Below are 26133 nucleotides of genomic sequence, written 5' to 3' on the forward strand. Positions count from 1 at the left end.
GGTCGCCCACTACGTTTGATACGGACATTCCGATTTTGTCGGTGCCCAACGCGTTATGAATATCACGAAAGACGTTTGATGCCATTGTCACGAAAGTAGGTGGACACTGCGGTACGTTAATGCATGCATTGCTTTAGAGGCATTGCTGCAAAATACGGTCTGGAACGTCTGATACAAGGGCGCACAACATTACTGAGCAAAACAATATTAGGTAGTCTTGTGCTGCAGTACTGACCTTCGCATAATCTTTCATTAAAATGAATTACTTCCACCATGACACAGACCTGCATGTTAGTCGGCTCAGCGTAACCCTTTGCTTCCTTGCTCCTACTTTGGGTAGCGTGCACATTCCCCGAGCTGGATTCGTCCTGTGATGATAAGTAATGCTATCGCGTAACAAAGGCGACAACGTTTTCTTAGATCACCGTTTCCACTATATTTTGCTCTGTAAGAGAGTCATGCCTGCTCAAAACTAAAACAAGAAAATGGGGAAGTTTAGGTTTGCAGGGAACTATACCGAATAAGTTGCCTGGAGCACTAAACAAACAAATAAAAAAGAGAGGGGGGGGGGGGGCAGACGTATAAAGGCGAAATGTTTACGAGATTGCATTTTTAACAGATAATTCTTTTATTATTACGCTGATAAAATAATATTTTCCGAGTGGTCTCCGGTAGTTGGAAGGTGCATTGAACAGAAATAGTACTATGCCAACCTAAACACCCATAATTTTCTTCTGAATTAGAAAGTGGTAATGAGATTTATTTAAAAGAAACTAATGCAAAGTATGTTTGGCAATAGGTAACCATAGCGCGTGCTGCCCCACTAATGTTCAAGATAAACCGCTTCTTAGTGAAATTACGATACTTTTATTCTCAGAAAATGTTTACATTTGCAACCCAAAGTTACTGAAATTACGAGCGAAATGTGAAATTCGCATTCAACTACAATGCCGCTTTGTCAACGCAAGATTTTGCGCATGAGCCCTGGGATCATGCTTCATTTCCAAAAATTCCATAGCTGCGCGTATTCTCATTTACTGGCTCGGCGCGACGTTTTATGACTGAGTCAGGAGATCATGTCCCTGCCAGCGAGAGATTGGGTCATATGAAACATAAAAATATCTGTAAAAAATTAAATTCTGACATTCTACGTACCAAAGCCACCATATGATTATCGGGCACGTAGTGTAGGAATCCGGGTTAATTTTGACTACATGGTGCTACTTTACCGTGCACCTACATCCCAATACACACGAGCGTGTCTGCATTTCGCTCCCATTTAAATGCGGCCGCCTCGGAAGAGGTCGAATCAGCGACCTCGAGCTTAGCAGCGCAACGCCCGACCCACTGGGCGATCACATCGGGCGGTTATATGCAAGACACATTTAATATACAGGGTTTGTTGTCCTCATAAAGCTGGCAACAGTAAAACTAACACTAGGAAAAAATAAGGATGATAATTGGAGGCGCCGTGCTACACGAGCACGCAGTTATAGCGCGAGAAAGCGCATAAAGTGAAGCTATTCTAGCCGCAGCGTAGCAGACGACAAAGGGAAGTCCCCCCTCTGACGTCACGGAAGCGCCATCCGCAGCGCCCCCATCGGTAGCGCACGAGGACAATACAGTTTAGCCCGTGGGCTTAAACTTCAATGCCCAGTCGCAAACGCAGCAAGATTTAGTTTTCCGTACTTTGTTATCTATTTTTTTACCTCACCCAAGTTCAAACCCTGTTGTCATCACATCGCAGATTTTCTTTATGATGCCCACCTACTTCACTGTATTCACACATCCGTGTCACATCCACAATCCATGTCCCATTGACGACTCATTCCCATGACCTTCACACCATTTGTCTATAACTGGCCGTTAGGCCAATAATATACGATCATTCTCACCAACATCATGTCCAGTTATGTTCGCTTCAAAAGTGAAAGCCCACAAGAGTGCGTCAAGACAAGACCGCCATATCATCTCTGTGGGTTCAGAGCGCTAGTTGTTTTTTTCGAGCGAGATGCAAATGTAACCAATTATGATCAAAAGAGCGATGAAACCAAGATAATGCCACCTGTTATAAGCTTGCTTCTCTCTATAGATCACCCGTGATAATGCGCTTTACATGACACACACTATTAATATATGGATGGTGCTCCCACCTCGGGAAACAATTCCTCCACCTCCAGGTCGGTTGGCAGCAATTGGTGGTGAACTCTTGGTTGATCGATCGCTTGCTTGATGGTCTTCCCTTGCCAGAGAGTGCGCATTGCAACCTATTTAACACAGAAATGAAACTCATTTTCCACGTAGTGGCGTCTGTTGCCTACTTATTTTTCCCGTGCATCTTATCTGCTTTTACAGGTACAATTTTATAAAGTAGTACCAATTCACATAAAAGTGTGATATAACACATATGCCATATATACCATAATCTGATATGGTCATATGAAAACACATAGAACACATATGTATTCATATATGATAATTCCATACGTGGCGTATGTCTCAAATGCGATTTTCCAAGAATATATTCGGTTATATCTAAATGCTACACGTAAAGCTGTTGTGTAAGGCCTTCACGCGTACCAATAGTAACACAATAAATGAATGACTGATAAAGGGAAGCTCAGACTGCCAATTCACTGGTTTCCCAGAGCGCGCATGGAAATTGCGCGAAGCATGATCAAATAATGGGTGACGACATTACTTATTGATCAAGAAAATATCACACGTCAAAGCGATATAAACCACCACGCATCAGTGTACAGCTAAGATGCTAAGATCCGTTGGAAGAGTACGTAACAGCCATTAAAATATTGTTACGGGCTGAGGAGAGACATGTTATCTACAAGATGGCGGGCGAAGTCTGCGCTAATCACTCTGCGTCGTCGGCTTCGACGCAGTCCTTAGTCTTTTCCATTGCTAGTGCCCTGTGACGCATCCCCCGGAGGCGCCATCCTAGTGCGTGCAAGAACTGCGAAGTAGTGTCTAGGTGGGTGATGTGAAATACGCCAGAGGAAGGCTGAGGCGCTGGCATCAAGAGGCGCGATTTCGTACATATGACTTCGGTCTGTTGCCGCAAGACACGGTATGGACTAGAGTAGCGCGAAATCGGTGTCTCCGAGAAGCTAACGCATCATGACGGTGTCCAAAGAAGGCCCATATGCCACGAGTAATGAAGGAGGCGGGCCATGGCGGGCGTCACATACAGGCGCCACCTATTTTCTTGCGAAGTGGTAAGACGCAGGCGGGCACACTCTGGCCCTATCAGGCATAGATATATTATCACGGGCGCGTTGCGTCGTCGCGTCGAGAGGAGCGCATCAAAACGCAGTGTCGAGTCCAGTCATATATGCTACAGATACAATGAACAAGAAAAAAGAAACCCCACAGAGCAGTGGCGACAGAAATTGTACAGCGACGCCCCAGTCACGATGGTCGGGTAAACGTACATCACAAGTATTTCAGTGACTGTTCGATTCAGACGCTCCGCGAGGCATTTTATTTTTACGACTGTTTTCTTCACTGTCACTACTACGTGACAATATACAATGTTGTTTTATTGGTCGTATATGGTATTGAGGTGCGTACTGAGGTGAGGCTGAGGTGAGGTGAGACTGCCTTGTGATCAGTGCAGCAGCACGGCGAAGCCGGCAAGTGGACCCAGAGGCGGCGAGAGCGCGGGACGCGGCGCAAAACGCCGGAAGCGTTCTCTACCTGAGGTTGGTGGCGCCGATGCTCCGTTCAAGCTCGAGCTTCGCGAGCCCTCAGCTCCGGGTCCGCTTGCCGGCGTTGCCGTTTTGCTGCAGCTTCCCACGCCCTAGACTCCGGGTCCACTTGTTGTATGCGTCACCGGGCTGCAGCAGCTTTGCGAGCCACCACTCTAGCCTTCTCATCCATAGCGGGCGCGCCGTTATCAGAAGCGACCGTTATCATCCGTGCCTGAGGAGAGAAAGAGAGCGAGCGTCGGGAACGAGCGCCTATGTAGCCCTTGTAAAACCCCTATATACATAGGTTGCACGGACGTCATCGCGGACGCCATATTGGGGTACCTGCAGGCCGAGAAGGGGCGCAAGCAAGGAACCTGACAGCATGACAGCAACAAAAAGCGCGTCTTGCGTCGAACGTCAGAGCGATAACAATGATAAACCGGTGAAACAGCAGCAAAAAGCGCGTCTTGCGTCGAGCGTCAGAGCGATAACAATGATAAACCGGTGAAAAACAATCGCCGTGAAAAAGCAAAACAGTTTGCGCGTGATAATACGTTGCACTGACGTCATCGCAGTCGCCATCTTAGGGTACCAGCGCGAAGAGATATAGCTGCGTGACGTCACATGAATACTATCTATATAAAAAGTAGCGTCACGCTTTGAAGAATGCCGCCGCCTCCTCGCACACCCTGTCCGAGGCCGACGCCGCGTCGGTATTGGCCTAATGCACGGTGTAAGAATAAGGAGAGGTGCTGACACTCTCCCCCCAACGCGCGCGAAATCGCCGCTCGCTCGCGTCCAGATTATGTTCGGCTTGGTTGCAGCTGGTTCGGCGCTGTCGTAGAGGGCGCTGCGGTATGCGGTCCCAGCCTCGGCGGGAAGGCGTGTGCTGCCGCTGCTTCGTCTTCCTGCTTGCATGTGCGGTTGCGCTGTTTTGAAGGCACGATTTTTGTTCGCGTTCGTTTCATGAGCTTGTGCTTCGGTATTGTCGCCACGGGCCCTTCACGAAGGTGGCAGCGGCCTTCTGAGGGGCGTTTGAAATGGCTAGAAAGTGCTTCGTTCCGAACTACAATTCTGGATACCTGACTTGTGCGGAGCGTGTGCCTTTATTCAAAGCGCCGTCCGACAGCGGTCGTCTAGACCAGTGGCGCCGTGAAAATCTTAGGGCAGACCGAACTCTAACGCCTACCGACCATGTCTGCACCAGCCATTTTTCAGAGGATACGATATCGATGGCATATTACGCGGAGCGCTCGATGAAAGGATTCCCACCTTATTTACAAACTGTCCAAAGAACCCAACCCCGTCAAATAAACTTCGAAAGCCGCTGCGGAAGAGAGAACCTCCTGTGTGCCACAGTAGTTTGTGCAAATTTTGCTGCATGTACAAGATATATACTGGGTGGTTTACTATCATGCACCAAGATTTGAAAATATGTAAATGTCACGTAGCTGGACAGAACCAAGGTAATGTTGTCTGCCGTCGCTTGGAGATACTGAGATTATTTTTTTATTCCGCTTAATTACATAATTATATTCATAATTGAATAATCAACTTTTTTAATGCTATAATTGGATAAAAAGTGTGAACGAGAGAATTGTACAGCAGCATGGAAAACTCCCACTATAACTTTCTGTTGCTCAATACGTGATACATAAAAGTGTTTTCCGAGCGTGAACGAAACCCGCCAATACAGCAATATTGCCGCGCGACTGGCCGCTCGAGGCACTTTGCGTGTATTCGTGAGCTTCTTTCATGCTCGGAAAAACACTTCTACGTAGCGCGTATTGAGCAATAGAAAGCTGTATCAGGAGTCTTTCATGTTTCTCTACAATTTTCTCATTGACACTTTTAATCTAGCTGTAATAATTGAGAAGTTGATCAATAAATAAGACTAATTATCTAATTAGGCGGAATGTAAAAAATACCTGAGTATCTCCAAGGGACGGCAACAACGTTACTATGGTTCTGTCCAGCTACGTGACATTTGCATATCTTGAAATATTTGTGCACCCTGTAAAATACTGCTGTTTTCTGTGGAGATGTGTGCCTGATTTTCAAATTTGTTCCATCCTGGCTACTGAATTTTTTTTTTTACAATGCGCCTGCGGTGTATATTACGCGCTTGCATGTTTTTATACAAAATTTTTCCATTGTGGGAGTGTATGAGACCGCAAGCTTCTGGGATGGTTATCCCCTATTAAAATTATCGAGCTGCTTCATGCACAAGTTTTTTCGTATTGTGTCTATGGAAAAAAAAGGTCTATGGGATTATTGTGAGGTGGGTGTAGGTGTATTTGTGGACAGGCTGTGGGGCATGCATTGTCAAACACGCTTACATTGGCACATTATCATATGCAATTTAAGAAAAAAGAAAGTCACCTCTTTTTTTAGATCTTGCAAGAGCCACTCAGTCCTCAATGGACGAAAGCCCAATGAATAATATACACGGTCTATGTTAAGTGGAATTGGAATAAAAAAGGCATTTGCTCAGGTTTTCATCAGTAAACTGTGGTAGTGATGCTCTAATTCAAGATAGACGCCTGCCTTCGTCCCGCCTATTAAATTCCCATTTGAAAGAGTTTTTACATAGCTGATGTGCATTCTCATCTTAAGTTCTAGCCATGAACAGCCACTTTGCTCTATTGCATTGCATATCGCAAGCTTGCGCCGTTTCATTTCTTAATTTATATCGCGGCCACATTGAATTCGCGCAACGATGATTGAACGGTTTTCTGAGTGTGAATGGAAGCAGCGATAAGCATGAAATACATTTTCTGGTGCAGTCACTATTTTATTCTGATCGAGGGGTAGCACGGCGGCTAACACTTTCATTTTTTTATGCTCGGATGAACGGCTAGACCGGGCGAAACAAACTGTGCGCGAGAGGGTAACTTCAGTGGGCTTTGAGTGCTGCCCGATTGATCCATGTTCACGTCATCCACGCCCTGCACAAGGAACCTTCATGTTAGCGAAGCCTGGTACACTCATCACTTTAATGTGAAATAACGATTTTTTTTTCACGCTTTGAGATTTACTCACTCCACTATGAACGAAAATTTAGCGGAGGCAGAGGAATGCCAAGCCGCCGGCACCGCTAAGCTGGGACCGCTGGCCGCGGCGCCATCTATCTGCTCGCAGCAGAGCTACTCGGTGCGCCCGCGCGCGGCCGAACATAATCTGGACGCTCGCCCGCGCGCAGTGTCAACACCTAAATATTCTTCCACCGTGGCCTAATGGCATCACGTGGACCGTCGAGCCCCCGGGCGCTGGCTGCGTTTGTTTACGATCACGCTCCATCGCCATTTTCGCCCGAGAAGCGTCTACCGACTGGCGAGGAGCACGACGATAGCGACGAACACAGTCGGCGATCGTCGAATCTGATCAGCGGCGAAAGATAAACAAGTGCACGTGTTTCAAGCGGTGTAGGCGGCGCAGCGGTCGAAAAAGGAGCGCGAAAGAGAGGAGAAACGAGGAGGAGGGAATGCGGAGGAGGAGAGTGTCGCTACTTTTTATATATAGGGGTTTTAAGCCTTGTGCACCGCAGCGCCCCTAGCGGACTCCATGCAAACGAGAGCTACGGACGACGACGACAACGACGACGGGGGGGGGGGGGGACAAGGATCGGCCCTAAGATGCTTCGCCCCCTAAGCAGCTCCTACGAAGCTACGGCACTGGACTTACATTGTCCACATAGCAGATCGCTTTGGAGATGAGGCCGGCGCGGGCGCACAGATTTCCCACGTCAAGATGCAGTGCCCGCGTGGCCGCGCCGTAACAGCAGCCGCCGGAGTAGTCGCCCCACCCCCCCGAACCTCCCTCGCCTCCCCCCGTACCTCGCGCGCGACAGAAAACTGCGAGGCCGGGCGCGCCTCCGCCCCGCCTTTTTCCCTTGCGCGCGCGGGATTGAGCCGCGATCGTCGGATGACCTTCGCAAGCTTTCACTCGCACATATAGCGTATAGCATGTGGCAACGATGTTATCCTGTTTGGACTTTATACGGAACATCACGGTGGCGGCGACGGCATAAATGCGCTTGGAGTGTACATAATTGTTATCGCAATAAAAAAAGCTGCGTTTTTTTTTCTCATGAAGCTGAGCGAGATGCCGTGCAACTTCCTCAAAATCGAAGTGTGAACAGAGGCGCAGAAAGCTTGGAACATTGTTCCTTGAGGTCATCACGGGAAAATTATTGACGGTGCGAACTTGTCCGCGATTGCGTCGGACATCGTAAAAGAATTACACATAATGGTTAACAATACCACATATATAAGCTGTTGTCTATTTGACTGAGATATACGGAAGGTAATTTTTATAATCATTCATTATTACTCTTCATAGCAAGTTCTACAAGCGTACAACAATGTCGCAGGTGTATATACAGAACCGCGCATGCGAGTGCAATGTGCATGAGGCTAATTGTAAGAAGTCACCGCTAGCCTACGGTACCTTGAAAAGCCTCCGTGATTGCTCTGGATAGTCAGTTGATTTTGTCTGCATTTCTCATTAGCAGTATTGGCAACCACAGCACAGTACGCTATCTTGAAAAGCCTCCGTGATTGCTCTGGATTGTCAGTTGATTTTGTCTGCATTTCTCCTTAGCAGTATTGGCAACCACAGCACAAAAATCTAACTGAAAATCTTAGAGCTTCCTACATATCATTTAAGCTAACTTCTCTGAATGCAAGGCAGCTATATAACCCTGACACTGTGGTGATGAAATTTACTACTAATGTATAGTCAAGAAAATTGTTGCAAAAATAATCCAGGATTATTGTCAAATACAGCTATTGCTCTATTTTACAATAATCAAAATGACCAGTTGAATACCTCCAAGTTACGCCTGAATCACGACACCCTATGGACACATCAGTAGACACACGAGGCGACAAACCTGCTGCCAACCACCATGCTCAACAATGAGCTAAATATAAATGAAACCCATACGGGTCCATCAAGTGGCCCTCACGCTGCTATCTGCTAGCATACTGGTTAGCTCAGATGGTCGAACTTCATCCCTGGGCATGACCTACTTCGCCCTGGCAATGAGTCCACTGGGACTTCGCTGGACCCATGAAAACACAATGTTCTCGTTGCTGTGGACGGACACTCAAAATGTCCTGAAGTTTGTTATGCAGAAGACGCCGCATGCGACTACGAGAGAAACGCCAGCAAACATTTTCCTAGGTAGACGACTGCGCACAAGACTCGATGCCGTAAAGCCTGCGGTCGGGGTGGGAACGAGGAGGCCACCGCATCGCCCGAGGGTTAACAAGCCGGGAGGCGCGCCGCTCCGACTCGGATTCTCTGAGTGAGGTGGTGACCACATATAATGAAATAACAAACTTGTTTAAAGAAAGGAGGCGCATTTACCCGGCTCGTCATCGGGACCTTACTAGAGCGCAGGCCACCGTCCTTGACGGCCACCGGGCCACCGTGAAGCAGGCCAGCTTCAGACAGACTCTTTTCTCAGTCCACACAGATTGGCGATTATCACAAATGGGGAATTTAACCCCATACGTCAAAATTGTAACATGAACGATTTGGCAACACAAGACCACATCCTTTGGGGATGTAGGGGTTTTCCTCCCCCATATACGCTGTTGCCAAGCCCCTCGAAACTTACTCGGGAGACCTTACTTAGGACTTCCGCCGATCTCGGGGAACAACTAAAAATCGTCACTTGGGCAGAGGGAGTCGCCCCCAATAGAGGCCACCCTGAGACCCCACCATGATTTTCAATAAAGATGTTGTAACCACCACCACCACCACCTTCGGTCGGGGGAAGAGTGGCTCAGCAACAGCTCGCCGATAAGGTGCGACGCCAAGGCGCGCGAGCGACTTTTTAACATCCACGATAAGGTCCTCGGAGGAACTACAGAGGTCCTGAGAAATGGGTTCCTGGCACGACGGTCCAGCAGTCTGGCCCTGTTTCATTTAAGGTTTGTGTTAGGAAGAATCCTCCGGTGCACCTCTGGCGTCATCAAGACCAGCTCCGGCACAACGTCGAATTCGAAAGCTCAAAGCAGAGCACGACGGATGATTTTATGCCAGATTTCAGGAATCCCGAAAGCGACACCGAGCCACTTCCAGCTGCGGCCCCTGTGGTAACGAATGACCCTCCAATGGACCGGCGCTACCCACAGAGGGACCGGCGACCTCCAGACAGATATCAACCATAGCATCATCGCAGTGAATGTGGCAAATGTCTGGGTGCTCATTAGGGGGAAGGAGATAGTGTGTGTCCGCGAAACCACGTACACATGTTGTGCAGTGTTCTGTTGTCGCTGATCCGAAAGCCTGTGCTGGCGTCAAGTGATCACTTGCACGGACGCCGCGCGCGTTCGGTACGAACGCGGGGAAACGCGGATGGCGTCGGCAGCAGCTCTGCGCTTTGCTTCGTTGGTACTGCTGCAGACCCATCGCGCTCCTTTTGTAACCTACTTGCTGCCTGCCAAGTAGCGCGAATAAACGCTCCTTCTTTGTTACGTCTCTGCCGCCCAATTCCTAGATGTCATACATGACACTCGTAGTCACAGTGTGTAGTATAGCTGCATAACACACTTGTGTTATACTAGGCTGCTTACCAAGCCCACGCCGCTGGCGATGCGGGGTCCTCCAGAACCGCCGATGCACATTTCTGGCTCTCCGTTCTTGTCAAGAATTATGGTGGGCACCATCGAGGACTGAGGCATCTTGTGTGGCGCGATGAAGTTCACAGGCGAAGGGCGTATGCCGTAGGCGTTGGTTAACCCTGGCGTTGAGAAGTCATCCATCTGGTCGTTCAGGACGAAGCCAGTGCTGTCGGGCACCACTTGACTGCCAAAACTTGTAGAATGAAGTAAAAACAACACAAGAAAAAATTTGCGTAGCTTGCGCTACTGGCGCAATGCTAAGGACACCGCGGAGCTAATTGGCACCTAACTGGTCCTGGTCTTACGGGTTATGCTTTTCCGGAATTTATTGATAATTGATCAATTATCGATTACCTATTGATTGGCTATTGCAAGGTATTGGCCACGTACTTGTGCAAGGCTAAGCATTACCAACACATCCCCAGGATTTCCTGGAATTTCTTCATTTATGATCGATTATTGATTAGCTATTGATTGGCTATCGCAAGCTATTGGCCACGTATCTTGACTAGGGCAAGGACTACCAAGTCATCCCCAGCATATTTTCCGGAATGTATTGATTATTGAGTGATTATTGATTAGCTATTGATTGGCCATCGATTGGCTATCGCAAGGTGAAGCAAGGCGCAGCTGCACACAGTGACGTCATCGCTAGCGCGGCGGCGTAGGAGCTAGGCGAAGCGAGGCGCAGCTATGCGCAGTGGCGTCATCGCTAGGTGAGTTTTTGCGAACGCTACGTGCGGAAACGAAAAGCTGAAACAGCTCCGCTGTTAAAACCACGCTTTTAAATACAACGAAGACTGCCGTTTTAGAGCGCAGCTCTTAGGCGCCCGTTCCTGCGGTGATCGTCGGCGTCGTCCCTCGTAACCGAGCGAACGAGCAGAGCGTAGGACGAAAAAGCGAACGCGGAACACAGATGAAAGACGGCGATAGCGGAGAGCGCGAGGAGGAAAGCGGAGGAGGACGGTACAGCGCAACCGCGAGGCAAGAAGTGAAGGAGGTGGGTATGGCGAAAGCGTTCGATGAAAAGCGTAGTACGGCTACAGTGCCCAGAATATACATAAGGATATTCTAGGCACTGTAGTACGGGCTTTGTGGCGACGAGATGGCGCCAGAGTAGCGCGCCGTCGTTTGTTCACCGATGGCATGCAGCGAACGCGTCGAAGTATGGTATACGCTCTAAGCAAAATGCCGGGGAAAACGGGAGTAACTGGGCAGTTAGTGCTAAAAAGGGCGCTTTCGTCCCTCAAGGGCCTAAGTGCAGGAGTGTGCATGCCGTGTGCATGCCGTGTGCAAATTTCGGAGAGCAAGTGTTTTTTAGTCTCTGGTCTGAAAGAGAGCGACGGGAGGACGAACGGCAGCAGTTAGTCCCCATTCATTCCGCTGTCTTCGTCCGTGTCGTGGAGTGATCCGGCGAAAACGGCATTGTCTATAAATCGGGAACAGTTAGAGGTTCGTGCACTGTCTATTCAACTACATGCAAAGCAGCATTTTGCCCCTTCGTGAGAAAATTGCGTGAAATTTAGAAGGTGGAATGTGAAGAGCCATGCACTTCGTCTCCTTGCACACCATAAGTGAACGATACAGGCTTAAACGCGCTAGTTAGTGATGCTCTGTCAGATTTTCTTGGCCAATACTACCTTAGTTCATTCCGTTCCAAGGAGATTACAAGTTTAACTGAAGCGATGTATAGCTCAAACGGGGCACGCCAAGCGACAAATACGTTTGCCTTCTCTGTCATCTTGCGTGCTCGGTTCGCGCTCGCTACACATACATAACGTATTGGCTCGATGTACTTCATCCTAAGAATAATCAGGCAGCTTTCTGCAGTTGCTAATGGTTGCACTTATACGCAACGTTGAACTATCCCTGCATAATGTACACAAAATGCCGAGTCTCTCTTGTATTGCCGCACCTGCGTTCAGGTGCTTAACCTTGTCTCAGTATCCAGTCTCGTTAACCAAGCTGCCATGGTGAACTGTCATGGTGAAATAGTGTGCTCAACGTGATCCTTTCGAGGTCATGAATACGAGATGCGTTGGTTAGTGCTTGCACGTTTGTCACGTATAGTACGTTTCTCGCATGTACATGATGCATTAAATACCATGTGAAAAAAAAAAGCTGTCATGGTGAAGTGGTTGGCGTGAGGAGATGAGTTCGGACCCTACTTTTGGGCGCTTCTTTTTTTTTCATTTTTTTCAGCTCAGCAATATTTTAGAGAGAAAGCTGTATATGGCTAGGCGAAACGAAAAAAACAAACAAATGTCGCAGTTTCAGCTGAAAGGCGAAGCATCAATTGCGATAGCAACTTAGTAGAGAGCTATACGGTGTAAGGATAGTACTTTTATCAGCTGCATAAAGTTGGACATGCAACAGCATCAGCAGCGCGCAGAACTGTTGTCGCCGCCGTCGCCTTTTGCCCGCGTTCGCACCGAACGCGCGCGGCGTTAGTGACTGTTTCCAGGGCCTCTGGGGGCGACTGAGAGGTTTTCGACGAGATGAGAACGGGGCACTCGTCGAGCAGCGTCGGAAGTCTTTACCACCCTCTCACCTCGGAACATTTTAAAACAAATACGCATTTGGTTCCGCAGCTAAACGTCGCCTCCCCTCCTTCCCTCCCGTCTCCCCATGGCCTTTCGCGCGACGGAATAAGTCGCGTTTGCTCTTTATATAAGGTGATTGAAAAAAGGAGCAAAGAGACGGTTAATTCTGCAGCCCTTCAGAGAGCACGGCGCAGAACACGCCTTTGTTCTCCGCCGTGCGTTCGCTCCCCGTGAAAGCACGCGTCCCTCGCTGCCCTTTCACTCGCACATACAGCATCCGGCGCGCGGCGACGATTTCATCGCCATTGACGTCATACGGAACCTCACGGCAACGGCGACGGCAGAAATCCTCTTTGAGTGTCCATATAATTGCTATCGCAATAAAACCGTTCGCCACATGTTTCGTTAAACGCATCCATTGGCTGCACCGTCAGTTACGTCGTTCTCTACATCGCACATCCAAGCGCGCGCGCCATTGGCAGCGCCGTTAGTAGACCGTTTTAGTGTCACGTACGTAGAAGCGCTACGTATGTGAATATCTTGTGGGATCGAAGTGCGCATACGCAGAATGTAGGTAGCGCCGAGGCGTCTCACGTGCGCACGCTAAATCTGCGCCTTTGCGTTGCGGGCCCCACTTACATGACCGGTTCTGTGAGCTGCTCACGCGATATCTCGAAACAGCCGAGAGCAGTTTCAAGATCGCATCCGACCGTGCCGACGGTGCGTGTGTTTAGTCACCGTAGTGTTACGCTGCGCGTTTGCGCTTCTCGAAGTCCACGAGAGCACAGATAATGAATGATGATTACGAAGAAAGATGCGAGGCATTTTGCAGCTTAGAGAGGTAGCACGGATCCGTTGTTTGCGAGGTGCGAGAATCGCGCATTGGCTCGGATTCTGGGTCGTCTTGAACGAACTTGGCTTAAATAGCGTTCATGTCTGTCAACGGAGGGCGCAAGTAGACATGCGGAAACAACGATGTATACGTTGTCAAGGCCTCCTACAACAGATTTGCGTACACGAAACTATAAGCGTCGCACGCATGCGGCACGTAGGGTACGTAGAACTCTCCCGTTTGCGTGCGCAAAGCCTCGGCGTACTTGAACTAAAAATCTCTAGTGACGTCGTTCTCTACGTCGTTCCCTAGCACGCGCGTCTGCTCCACCCGCAACGTCGCCTCCTCGGCTCGCCGTTGTCGCATGCGTTCGATATCTCGAGTTAGCTCGGCGTCGTGGTTAGCAGCATCCACCAGCCATTGGCGCTTGCTTTCCACTTCGCGATTTCAACGTGGACATTTCGTCGCAGCCGAAGCCAAAGTGCCGCTCGAGAGACTCCCGCCGAAAGCGGGCGTTGGCCCCGGCGAACGCGTTCCCGCCTTTGCCACGTTACCGCTGCTCTGCCCGCAACGCCGCCTCCTCGGCTTGCCGTTGTCGCATGCGTTCGATATCCCTTGTTAGCTCGGTGTCGTGGTTAGCAGCATCCGCCCTCCATTGGCACTTGCGTTCCACTCGAAACACAAACACGTAACCAATAATTGAGGAATGCTTCAATACAGCGTCGGGATTAAGCCACTGCTGAACACCGGGGCCGCACGTTTCAGCTTCGCAGGTTAACCATCTCTACGGAGTGCTTGGGCGTTGATTTTTTTTCAGCGTATAAACGGCTAATTTTCTTTATTCATTCTTTAAGGAGCGTGGGAAAGAATGACCGTTACTCCCTTGAGGAGCATCGTAAAAGAGAAACTGTTAGTACTCGAAGGAGTAACCGCATGGGGAGTAGCAGTTCATCCCCTCGCAATTACCCCCTGAAGAGAGGAATGGTTGTTGCAGGTTAGTAACTCCCCTAAAGGAGTAACCTGAATACCCCATTTCCTCCTTTTCTTCTTAGAGTGTATGCGGAAACAATGCGCTGCATGACCGGAGGTCTGCGTGCGGCGGCTCCTGTGAATCGCGCCCACGCGTCACCCACGCACTGCGTCTCGCGATCTCCTGACTAGCGTGGCAGTCGCACCCACACTGCGCTACGTTTGCAACATGCCGCACGAGAAAGATTGCCCGCGCCAGCCAATATATCGCGAAATGAAAACACGTATAAAGCAGTTTTCAAATTCCGCATTACGGAGTATCGTAATGATCGGTCAACTGTACCCTTTCGTCCAGAAAGAATATATCCTGCGAATGAATCCAGGGGCATAGCCGTGCACGCGTGAATTTTTTTGCGACAGATTGCTCATTTGTAGGCCTGTTGAACACCAGTTCGAGTTCGACGCGCTATGCGTACTAGGGCATAGTGAGTTTTCTCAAACGACACCATTCCTGCTCGGATGGACAAACGTATTGCAGAGCTATCTCAACGCCGCGCGGGGGCTAAATTTAGCTCCCTATACGTCAAGCGTGGCGCTACAACGGCGCCACGCTTGTGTGCACGGTATACATGGATGATTGAGTAATTGATTCTTACCCCTGCACATCGACAGCAAAATTAGGCGCGTGATATTTACTCCTTTATTCGAAAGGTTACATATTGAAAGTATGATAGAGCTAGTGGGAGTCCTATGGTGTAATTGTGTAATCGTGCTCACTCTCTATTGGTAATGGGCACGCCGTGGTCACAGGGGCTGAGCGCGAATGGGCATCTCTTTGTTGTGCTGTCCGAGTCTCTTCAAGCCATTTCTGGAGCCTGCGTGCCGTACGCGGAGGTGTCATATCCAAGCAAGCGTGAAATTTTTACCAGAAATTACACACTTGTAGGCATGCGTGAGCTCGCCTTATGTCGGATGATCGGGAAGACAGCTTGCATTCCTTTGGGCCGAGATTACATAGTTTTTAAAGCCATAACCGTTTCACATGAGCAGTTCCTGTGAATTCATGCGTATATATTTTCTGTCGTGCTTTAAATAAACATTTGTTGAAACTTAACGCTTGTGTGTTGTGCCTCCTCTGTCCATGTTTCGCTTTCGCAGTATGGATTTGTCGTAATGTACTAAGAAGCTTGATCTGCTCTCGTGAGCATTAATATACTTTTGGAGAGGTATTCTTTGTGTCAGTAAAACCGTTCAGTTATAGATGCATTCCATATTACTGTCCTACGATATACCTGTTGAGTAGATCACACCCAAAGTCTTCAAATGGTTTCCCAATTCGGCCTCGTGGTCGCACACATGGCGTCAACTCTTAGCATGGTCTAACAACCATCCATTTCGCGTGACACACCATTGATTTTGTTTTACAGTGAAACTTTTAAACGGACTTCCGCAACCTTTTACGTGTCGTGGCGTGAATGTTAACACACGTCAGTGAGCAGCCAGCAACGCAACCTCTGCCATAGTCCTCCACTTTAACAGCAGAGCTGTTTAAGCCGGCCGTAATGTGTGCCGCCTGCCACTGCGTTGTCTAGCAACCACCTCGCGGAGTGTCGCGCGCTATGCTCTGGAGAAACAAAGAGAAAATGAGAGCGAGAGAGAGAGAAAGAAACAAATTGTTGCAGCACCAACGACGCAACGCGCACAGGTGCTGCCGGCGCCATCCGCGCTTCTCCGTTTCCCCGCTTAACGCTCGCGGTGTCCGTGATAGCAGCAGGCACCTCTGGCGGCGTCTCGGCCGAGCTCCCCCCAGCTGCGCGCTAACGCATGCGCCGTGACGTCATCTTGGCGTGTTGTCTGCTGTGCGCCACCCATACACTGTGCATAGCTTTCGCCCCACTTCCCCTACGTGTGCTCGGACTGCAAGTGCTTCGCGAGGCGTTCCGCGATGCCACGGACCACGAGGAAATGCTTATACACTTCGTATAACTTAGCATCACTTGGCATTACTTCGTATAACTTAACATTACTCCGTATAGCCAGGACCAGCTAGGAAGCGATCAGCTGCTCTGTGTCTTTAGCCTTGCGCCACTAGTGAAAGCTACCTCGATTTTTTGCTTTGAGGCACAATACCAAACATTAGTGTCCAACTCAAGAGATCAGATAGAATTCGCTGAACTGTCAAAACTGATCAACAAGAAGAAAATAAGGGACATTCGAAAATATTAAGTGGGAAAGATTGAGGAAGCCGTAAAATATGGACGCAGCATTAAATCAGTAAGAAGAAAGCTTGGCATAGGACAAGGCAAGATGTATGCACTGAAAGATAAGCATGGTAATATAATCAGCAATTTCGATGACATGGTAAAAGCAGCGGAGGAATTCTATACTGACCTGTACAGTGCCCAAAACAGCCAAGCTACTTTCATTCGAAATAGTGATGAACCGGATACAGAGGCTCCTTCTATAACTAGCGATGAAGTTAGAAGGGCCTTGAAAGACATGACGAGGGGAAAAGCTGTGGAGAAGATGGAATAACAGTAGATTTATTCAAAAATGGCGGAGATATCATGCTTGAAAAGCTTGCGGCCCTTTATACGCAATGCCTCACAACTTCATGTGTACCAGAGAGCTCGAGGAACGCCAACATTATACTAATCCATAAGAAGGGAGACGGTAAAGAATCGAAGAACTATAGACCCATTAGCTTGCTTTCAGTATTGTAAAAAATATTCACCAAGATAATTTCCAATAGAATCAGGGCAACACTTGACTTCAGCCAACCAAGAGAACAGGCTGGCTTCAGGAAGGGATATTCTACGATGGATCATATCCATGTCATCAATCAGGTAATCGAGAAATCTGCAGACTCCAATCAGCCTCTCTATATGGCTTTCATAGTGACACGGGATCCGCTCATCCTATCCGGCAGAAACCGTACCGTGTGGCTATGGACGCCACTTCGGAAGCGCGGCCTATAGACGAGGCAACCTAAAGTTTGCCCGCGCGGCACCAGCGCCGCCCACTCCCCTGGCGGAAGCATGGAAGTGTCGAAGGTCGCCGCCGGGCCAGCGCGCGCCCGTGTTCTCTACGGCGCGAGCGACCGCGTGCGTTGTTTTCGTGACGGCGAGCGCGACCTCATCAACCAGGAAAGGTGGCACGCAATACTGCTGTGTTGTTGATTGCCACAAGAGCCTCGAAAAGTCGAAAGCCGCCCGTGAAGTTCTACAGAATTCCGGAGAGGTGGTACGAGGAGGACAGACGACAAGCGTGGATAACTGCGGTGCGCCGAGTCAAGTAAGTCACGTACTTTCGCATTCGCGTGCAATATCACGGCCGCTCGATAAAGACGCAATAGTAATGTGCCTGTATTTAGAGCATGGCCGTTTGTTTAGACGTGTCGCGTAGTTGAATCGTACAGTGAAATCCGCCGTGTTAGCTTAGCGGTAAATGCATACGTGTAGCGCCGCTAAGCTCGACGACGCGAGCTCGATTCCCGGCCACGGCGGCCGCATTTCGATGGGGGCGAAATACAAGAATGCAGTTCTTGCCATGTACTTTGATTTTTGTGCACGTTAAAGAATCGCAGGTGGTCAAATTTATTCCTGAGACCCTCCATTACAGCGTGCCTCATAATGATATTGTGTTTTTGGCACGTAAAACCTACGAATTTAATTGATTGTCCTGGTCGTTCACCCGCGATCGGCAAAGACTGGCTCAAGATAATTATATCCTTTTTCCAAACGCTGCAAGTTAAATTCCTAGTTGTACAGGCAACAAATAGGGCCGCACGTTACTTGTCTTTTGTGTGGTGGCAATCCGTATTTAATGCAAGCTGCGGTCATCGCATGCGTCGGTAAGCGGCAGATCGCAAAGCAGCTGCCCGAGAGGCGCGCGTTATGTTTGTTGCTTGGCCATGCTTTCTGGGTTCACATTATCCAAGCATGTTTTAAAGTAATTGCCACCTTGCACATTCTTCCTGTTTCACTCTTCCCGCCAAGAATCTTCGTTTCGTGTAGTAGCCGGCCATCGGTGTGAGCTTACTTTTGCTGCGGCGGGGCATTCGCCCGACGAGAAACTAGATTTGCTTTGGTGAGGCATGTATCGCTAATTCTTGCGCTCGTCCTGCTGGTCCCAAGGTAATCGCTGGTTACCGTGACCTGGGTTCATTTCACGGAGCAGTTTGTACGAGTGATTTCTCATGACCAGTGAAAAGATACCTTGCTCAATAATTCAATGAGTTGCCATGACTCTAGCATTGAATAAGGCATGATATACATTAAATATTTATAGAGCATGATATAAGGCATTATGCAAATATGTAGTACTTACATCGTTAATTAATTTTATTGGCTTATTGGTGCCTAATGCATGTGTTCTTTCTGTTCCGACAGTGCTGATGCCACTCCCTGGGAGCCAAATTGAGAGCAGCCGTGTGTGCGCGCCCAGCGACCAACGAAACCAACCGCAATCGTCACCGTCTCTGCACATCTCTGCAAGCATGCATGACCGCTTTGTGACTGCACCATAGAGAAATAAAAGTGACTAAATGACTGAACTCGGTGTGCATCTAACTCGATGTCGTATACAATCTCGTTGGACACCTGCGACACGCACTTGGATTTCATTGTCACATCACCGCCCACAATTTTTCAACACCACACACGTGTGGAAGCAGACGCTCCCCTTTCTTGAGGTTGCCGCCACGAAAAAAACTGTTGGCGTCAGCAACCGTCTTGAAATCGCACTGCAGTCTTTGCGTCGCTGTTCAGCAAGCAGGCGATCTGCCGCCGTCGAAAACGGAGCGCCGTGAGCACGAGCAGCGAAGGGAAGCACGGACGAAACAATGTAAACAAAGCGGAGACTGCACCGCGGAGCGACCGCGCTGCTTGAAATTTCCACATAGGGGGCGCTGTCAGGAGGCGCAGCAGCGCCTTCAGGCGATCGTTTTCTCGTCTATACCAAAAGTTCTTGGCCCGTTACACCGGCCCCTTTGTCGTTATGGCACGTCTCAGTGATGTCACGTACGTGATTTGTCGACTCTTGTCTACTGGTCGCCGCTCAAGCAAGACCAACGTCGTCCATGTCGCCCGTCTTAAACGTTTTCACCACCGGAACTCCAACTGACTCGCCCGGTGGGCATCATCTGCAAAGGGGGGAATTGCTACGATACGGGAGGACGCTTGAAAGTGAAGGAAGACGACGTGAGTTCGGACTGTAGCCCCGTTTACATGAATGCGACAGTAGCGCATCGCATTTCCAAGCGCATTTGGGAAAGGCGATGCGACGCCGTTTACATGTAGCGCATTAACTGTCGCGAGAACGTAGCGCCACATGGTGTCGTATGAGGTAAGTGCAGCCCACTTCCGGCGTAACTGGTTTCCGGTAGTGGGCCGAGTGCGTAAAGGAAACGCGAGTTGACACTTACTCGTATTGCGAAGTCCGAGCGGCCGCGAAGGTTCCATTGATGGTGCCGCGCCGAGTGCCGAGAGGAGGAGATATCCAGAGAGATCAGAAAAACGGTTTTATATACAAATGTACATATTTCACAAGTAGGGCTCCATGATATTGGAGCTGTCTACATGCTAACATCTTTGCAAGTTCTAGCGTTTATATCTCCGAGCGCCTCAAAACACTCAAGTCGCGCTTTTTATCCCTTTCGTTTCCCTCTTTCACTTGACGAGGGAATGCACTTTGGTTCTTCTTAGCCAAAGACCATCTTCGACTAGTTCGTCATATTCGCTATGATGTGCCATCGTTTCCCGCCGGGCTCCGCCTCCAATCTTGCCTGATCGCCCCCGCACACAGGCAACGGTTGACACCTTGGGAACCAAACGTTGATGTCGTTCCCACGGGAATGCTTGACGCTGGCCCCTTGCAAGAATTAGTCGCCTCTCCGTGGCGGTCAGTTCGCGGAAGCCACCATTTCCAGGGAGAGCGGTGGCTGTTGTCTTAGGAGGGGCTCCAGGTTGGCGCGTCACAGTCGGCGCCGGGCCTCGTCGTATAGCTCGGGCGGGCGCTGGTGCTTCACGAAACACACCAAGAGCGACGTTGTCGTTTTAGCTACGCACGAGGCCGATGACCCATTGCAGTCTGGGGACTAATTGCACATCCATCAGTCCCAGGTGACTGACGGTGACACTTCCCGGCCGCGACAAACGACAAGCGCAAAGAGCACTTGTTATGTTCACATCTGTCGATGAGGCCTCCTTTGTCCAGAAGGACCGCCAGACACAACACTCGCGAGCAACAGGACCGTGCGACGCACCTGCTTTTTCAGCCGCCATGTTTGCTTTGATGTCTCGCAGTGCGGCAGCGGCCGCGCCGCTGATTGGTTGACCGGTTGTAATCCCGCAGAGAATGCTTTCCCATAATTCCTGATGCGATACGCTCCTGTTTACATGCGCCGCTGAAATGCGCATTCTCCATCTCAAACTACCCTTGTTTGGCGCATTGGATGCGATACGCCTTCCTAGCGAATTACCTCGTTTACATGAGATACGATACGCTTGAAAGCTGATAAGATACGCTTCTGTCGTATTCATGTAAACGCCGCTTGTGACATCATCGGTCCCTAGGCCTCTCGCATCCACCATTTCCATTAATAAACGCATCTCACCGTAACAATAGATTATGAAAAGGCATTTGATTCAGTAGAGATACCAGCAGTCATAGAGGCATTGCGTAATCAAGGAGTACAGGAGGCATACGTGAATATCTTAGCAAATATCTACAAGGATTCCACAGCTACCTTTGTTCTCCACAAAAAAGTAGAAAGTTACCCATCAAGAAAGGGGTCCAGGCTAGGAGACGCAATCTCTCCAATGCTATTCACTGCATGCTTAGAAGTATTCAAGCTCTTAGACTGCGAAGGCTTAGGAGTGAGGATCAACGGCGAATATCTAAGCAACCTGCGGTTTTCAGATAATATTGTCCTATTCAGCAACAATGGAGACGAATTACGGCGAATGATTGAGGACCTTAACCGAGAAAGTATAAGAGTGGGGTTGAAGATGAATATACAGAAGACAAAGATAATATTCTATAACGTGGCAAGGGAACAAGAATTCAGGATCAGCCAGTCAGCCTCTAGAGTCTATAAAGAAGTAGGTTTATCTAGGTCAATTACTCACAGGGGACCCTGATTACGAGAAAGAAATTTACAGAAAAATAAAATTGGGTTGGAGTGCATACGGTAGGCATTGCCAAATCCTGACTAGGAGCTTACCACTGTCGTTGAAGAGAAAAGTGTACAATCATTGCATTCTACCGGTGCTAACATATGGAGCAGAAACGTGGAGGTTACCAAAGGAGCTCTAGAACAAGTTAAGGACCGCACATAGAGCGATGGAACGAAAAATCTTAGGACTAACGTTAAGAGACAGGAAGAGAGCGGTATGCATCAGGGAACAAACCGGTATAACCGATATTCTAGTTGACATTAAGCGGAAGAAATGGATCTGGGCAGGCCATGTAATGCGTAGGATGGATAACCGGTAGACCATTAGGGTTACAGAATGGATACCAAGAGAAGGGAAGCGCAGTCAAGGTCGGCAGAAAACCAGATGCGGTGATGAAGTTAGGAAATTTGCAGGCGCAAGTTGGAATATGGCAGCGCAAGACAGGGGTAATAGGAGATCGCAGGGAGAGGCCTTCGTCTTGCAGTGGACCTAAAATATAGGCTGATGATAATGATGATGATGATGATGACCAATAATTATAAAAGAAACGCTACCTTGCATAAACCACACTCGAATAGACAACTTTATGCGCGGTCATATGGCCAAGAAGTCCGTAACTTTTGTTTGTCATGTCACGCTTTACCGCTTTAGAGTTTGTATTTCTGTGGCGGTGAAAGGCTGACTGCGTTACCTAGCAGCGAAGCTTGTGCGGGAGCCTCGAAGCGGCCGTATTGGCCAGGGCGATGGCGATGAATGATCACTAAGAGCCGGCAAACGGATCTCTAGTACATCCGACGAGGAGCGCGGAAACTCGCTTATACAGGTTCCCTGTCTTTGATGTATCAATTGCTCGGATTGGCATACATTAGCGATGTTTTTTTAGCGAAGCGCTACGAGCTCTAATGAACAGGCTCAAATGGGTTCGAACCACTATATCTTCCGTTCGGGAGCTGAACCCAAATGTCTGAACTGTAACCCGAAGCGAACAGAAAACATTTCAGTGGCGATTTAGAGGGAAGTGCGACAAATGCGGTAAGATCACGTCGAACCTCTCTGAGGTCTCGGATCTATGTTTTCAACCGTGTTCACCACATTGCAAAGTGTTGTTCAGGTGCTGACTCCACACACGTCCCGCGTCTACGAGAAGCGAAGTACATCTGACGATGATCCGGAGCAGACCAGCTGTCAGCAGCGCTTTTATATGCAATGTTTCTATGAATACTTTAGGTAACATTTAAAAAAAATTGCCGTTTTGAAATGATAGGACGGTTCCTTCGGATACATAGTCAGGGGTAGCGACCAATGAGTGATGGGTGATGCGTGCTAATTACTTGCTAATTATCGAAAATACATTATTAACTTCTGAACATGTAATTTCAGCAGGCTCATTATAATTGGGAAATAGAAGCGAGTTCTCCATACAAGCCATATTCACTTTTCGATTTGGGAAAATGTGGTTAACTGCGGAACTGCGGCGCAACTAATTTCGGCTATCAGAGCCTACGAAACGGAAGCTGGGAGGCTGCAGCGAGCGCGCAGCCTCCCAGTTTAGCAAGGCCGCACGAAACTAGGGTCACTGTATATATATATATATATATATATATATATATATATATATATTATACACCAAAATACGCAAACCTACACACTCTCCCATCCCGTCTCTACTCTAACGCGTGACGGCTTCCCATACTTCACACGCATGGACTTTTTTTTTCCACTTTGACACTCGTAATGCTAACGCATTAAGATTATCCAGATCTAGCCCACACGTTGGAATCTGAGAAGCGCAGCTGTCGCGAAGCGGGCAAATAAATGCCGTGCAACTGATTAAATTTTGCACAGCGTATAGCACCTTATCGATTACCTGTCTTCCAGTGAAGACGGCAAACATGGAGACCCCTACTGCGTGACCCACGTGACTACGCATTATACTGTCCCTCGGATTGGCCCACCTCGCTATGACACTGTAGCCATGGTCGGCGCGCCGACTGGAGCAAGCTGATTCTGGAAATAACTTTATAGTAAACTGCACTTTACTCGGAGAAAGGCACGCGAGCAAATTCCCCAAATCCTAAGAAAGCACGTATAGGAAGGTTAATCAATTCTGCTCTTGATCATGTATAATTGTTGCAATGAGAATATTTAGGTATCACGTGTTTTGTCGCTGTCTAATTCCGTAGAAAACAAGGCCAGCAGCCTGGACGATCTTAAGATTGGCAGAGACGGCAGTGCTGCCATGGATGTGAGCAATTCGGAGAGACAGCAGCAGCCACGGCCAGGAATGTCCGGGGGGGGGGGGGGGGTCACAATAAAAGTATCGCTTTAAAAGGTTGCCGTGCGACAAGAATGCGCAGCACCTGCGGATCTGGTCCGCCCAGGAATCGCTCAAAGCAATGATTCTGTGTCGTCATATGCAGTGGGTTCAACCCTTTCAGTTTTTTAGAACGTGTCGCGCACGAGGCATAAGTTTCGAGGGGCTGGATTGGCGCTGTTCAAGCCTGCTGTACATAAAATCGTTGATGTTCTTATATGTGATATTCTTATAGTGAGTTTTAGCCCGGCGCCAACATTCTGTAAACCTGACAAAACTCACTACAGAATTAAAAATTATTTTGCTATTCTCTATCTGTGTGCTTCTTACGATTCTCAAGTTGCAAGCAATGAGGTCAAATTAAGTTTCAAATCAACAAAATTAGTGGGCGCCTTCAAGGGATAAATTAGCGCATAAGACAGTGGAAGACTTCTATTCTTCAGCAGCGCTTTTCGAAGCGCTCTCTTACAAAATACGCTGCTGACGTCGATAGCGGTGTTTGATAGTGGTGGAAAAAATTGTCGGTGTGCTTTGGTAGATGGCTTGACAGCGCTACGATGTCAGGCCATCTACCAAATGGAATGACGACAATGGATATGACGGTATGACGACGGCCTCAACATGACCAAGGCGGCATAACAACACCGCAATCATAACAGTATGACGAACACGGCATGAGAAGGGCGTCACACTTGCACTTTCTTCGCTCATTTACTCCACCAAGGCCAGATACTATACTGACGATTCGCTTTAACTGTACATATCAGTAACGTAAAAAAAAACAGCAATGATTACGATACTCCCTAATGTGAAATTTGAGCGCAGCTCTAGACGTGTTTTCATTTCGTGATATATTGGCTGGCGCTGACAATAGGTCACGTTGCAAACGTTGCGGCACGTTGCAAACGGAGCGAAGTGTGCCGCTACTGACTTGCTAGTCTGGATACCGCAAGAGCCAGCGCGTTCGTGGCGCGTGGGCGCGATTAACCGCAGCCGCCGTCGACGGATCTCCCAGACGACGCGCGCTACTCTGGCGCCATCTCTTAGCCATCGTCGTCGCACTATGCTTTTCTTCTCACCCTTTCGCCATGCCCTCCTCCTCCGCTTTCCGCCTCATGATTCCGCCGCACCCTCCTCTCCGCTTTCCTCCTCGCGTGTTTTATCCGCCGCTGCACTCCGCGTTCACTTTCATTTCTCGCTGTGCTCGCTCGCTCGGTTACGCCGACGCTCGCCGCACGAACGGGAGCCAAGAAATGCGCTTAAAAAAAGCACTGCGTAAAGGAGAATGTCTCATCATCGTCCCGCTGTTGCAGTTGGCCTGCCAACTCCAACATAATGTTTTCCATTGGGAAATGCTGCCACCAGAAGATAAGTATAATATCGTTAGTAACTGCAATAATCGATCTGTGCCCTATCAGCCTAACATCTACATCACAGGGTGGTACCACCAACATGACCGGTCACATTTATATTCCCGTTAACCCAGCATTCCGTGAATGGTAATTACGTATACGCAAGCTAAAACTCTCTTCTGTAGATTTGAATACCTTCTCATAGCGTACGCCGTTTCAACAGCATAATACTTCTATTTCGTACAAGTAGTTCACGGTGCTCGTTATGGCCACCACGTTGTTGTCCTTGTCCCAGTAGCAAGAATGAGAAGTGCCGCTATCCTTTTGATCTGCGTTGACCATCCCATAGAAATTGAGATCGTCATGAGTTTTCGAATCGTCAATCTTGCCTATGGAGGCTCTGGCCGCTTCTTCCGACAAAAGGTCTTCTGTCACCTGCAATGGGTGAAGATCGGTAAGTAAATGTATTGCACCCAGCGAGAACGGCTACTGAGTATCTAGATGCATACAGTTAGATATTCACTGCATAAAATTTTAACTTAATTAGTCGCTCTAAGGCTGTTGACAACTCGATCTGTTCCCGATTGAAAAGTGGAATGATTGAAT

The 26133-nt window shown here is 48.7% G+C and overlaps 2 protein-coding genes and 1 long non-coding RNA gene across 3 annotated transcripts in view; 2 read left to right on the forward strand and 1 right to left on the reverse strand.

Moving 5' to 3' along the window:
* Window positions 1–25951, reverse strand: part of LOC125943124 (scoloptoxin SSD20-like) — a 26663-nt gene extending 712 nt beyond the window's left edge. The window contains exons 1-3 of the mRNA XM_049661522.1: window positions 25772–25951; window positions 10292–10532; window positions 2154–2267 (exon numbers count right to left, since the gene is read on the reverse strand). Coding sequence (XP_049517479.1) covers window positions 2154–2267; window positions 10292–10532; window positions 25772–25869 — 453 coding nt within the window. The 5' untranslated portion in view covers window positions 25870–25951. The remainder of the gene's footprint in view (window positions 1–2153; window positions 2268–10291; window positions 10533–25771) is intronic.
* Window positions 1–26133, forward strand: part of LOC119441667 (uncharacterized) — a 293465-nt gene that overhangs the window by 138002 nt on the left and 129330 nt on the right. The gene's annotated exons all lie outside the window — the stretch shown is intronic.
* Window positions 17662–19238, forward strand: LOC125943126 (uncharacterized). The gene is made up of 2 exons (XR_007465575.1): window positions 17662–17977; window positions 19075–19238. It is a non-coding gene; the product is annotated as an uncharacterized LOC125943126 (long non-coding RNA).

Source organism: Dermacentor silvarum, chromosome 2 (genome assembly GCF_013339745.2).
Source record: "Dermacentor silvarum isolate Dsil-2018 chromosome 2, BIME_Dsil_1.4, whole genome shotgun sequence".
Classification (NCBI taxonomy): Eukaryota; Metazoa; Arthropoda; class Arachnida; order Ixodida; family Ixodidae; genus Dermacentor; species Dermacentor silvarum.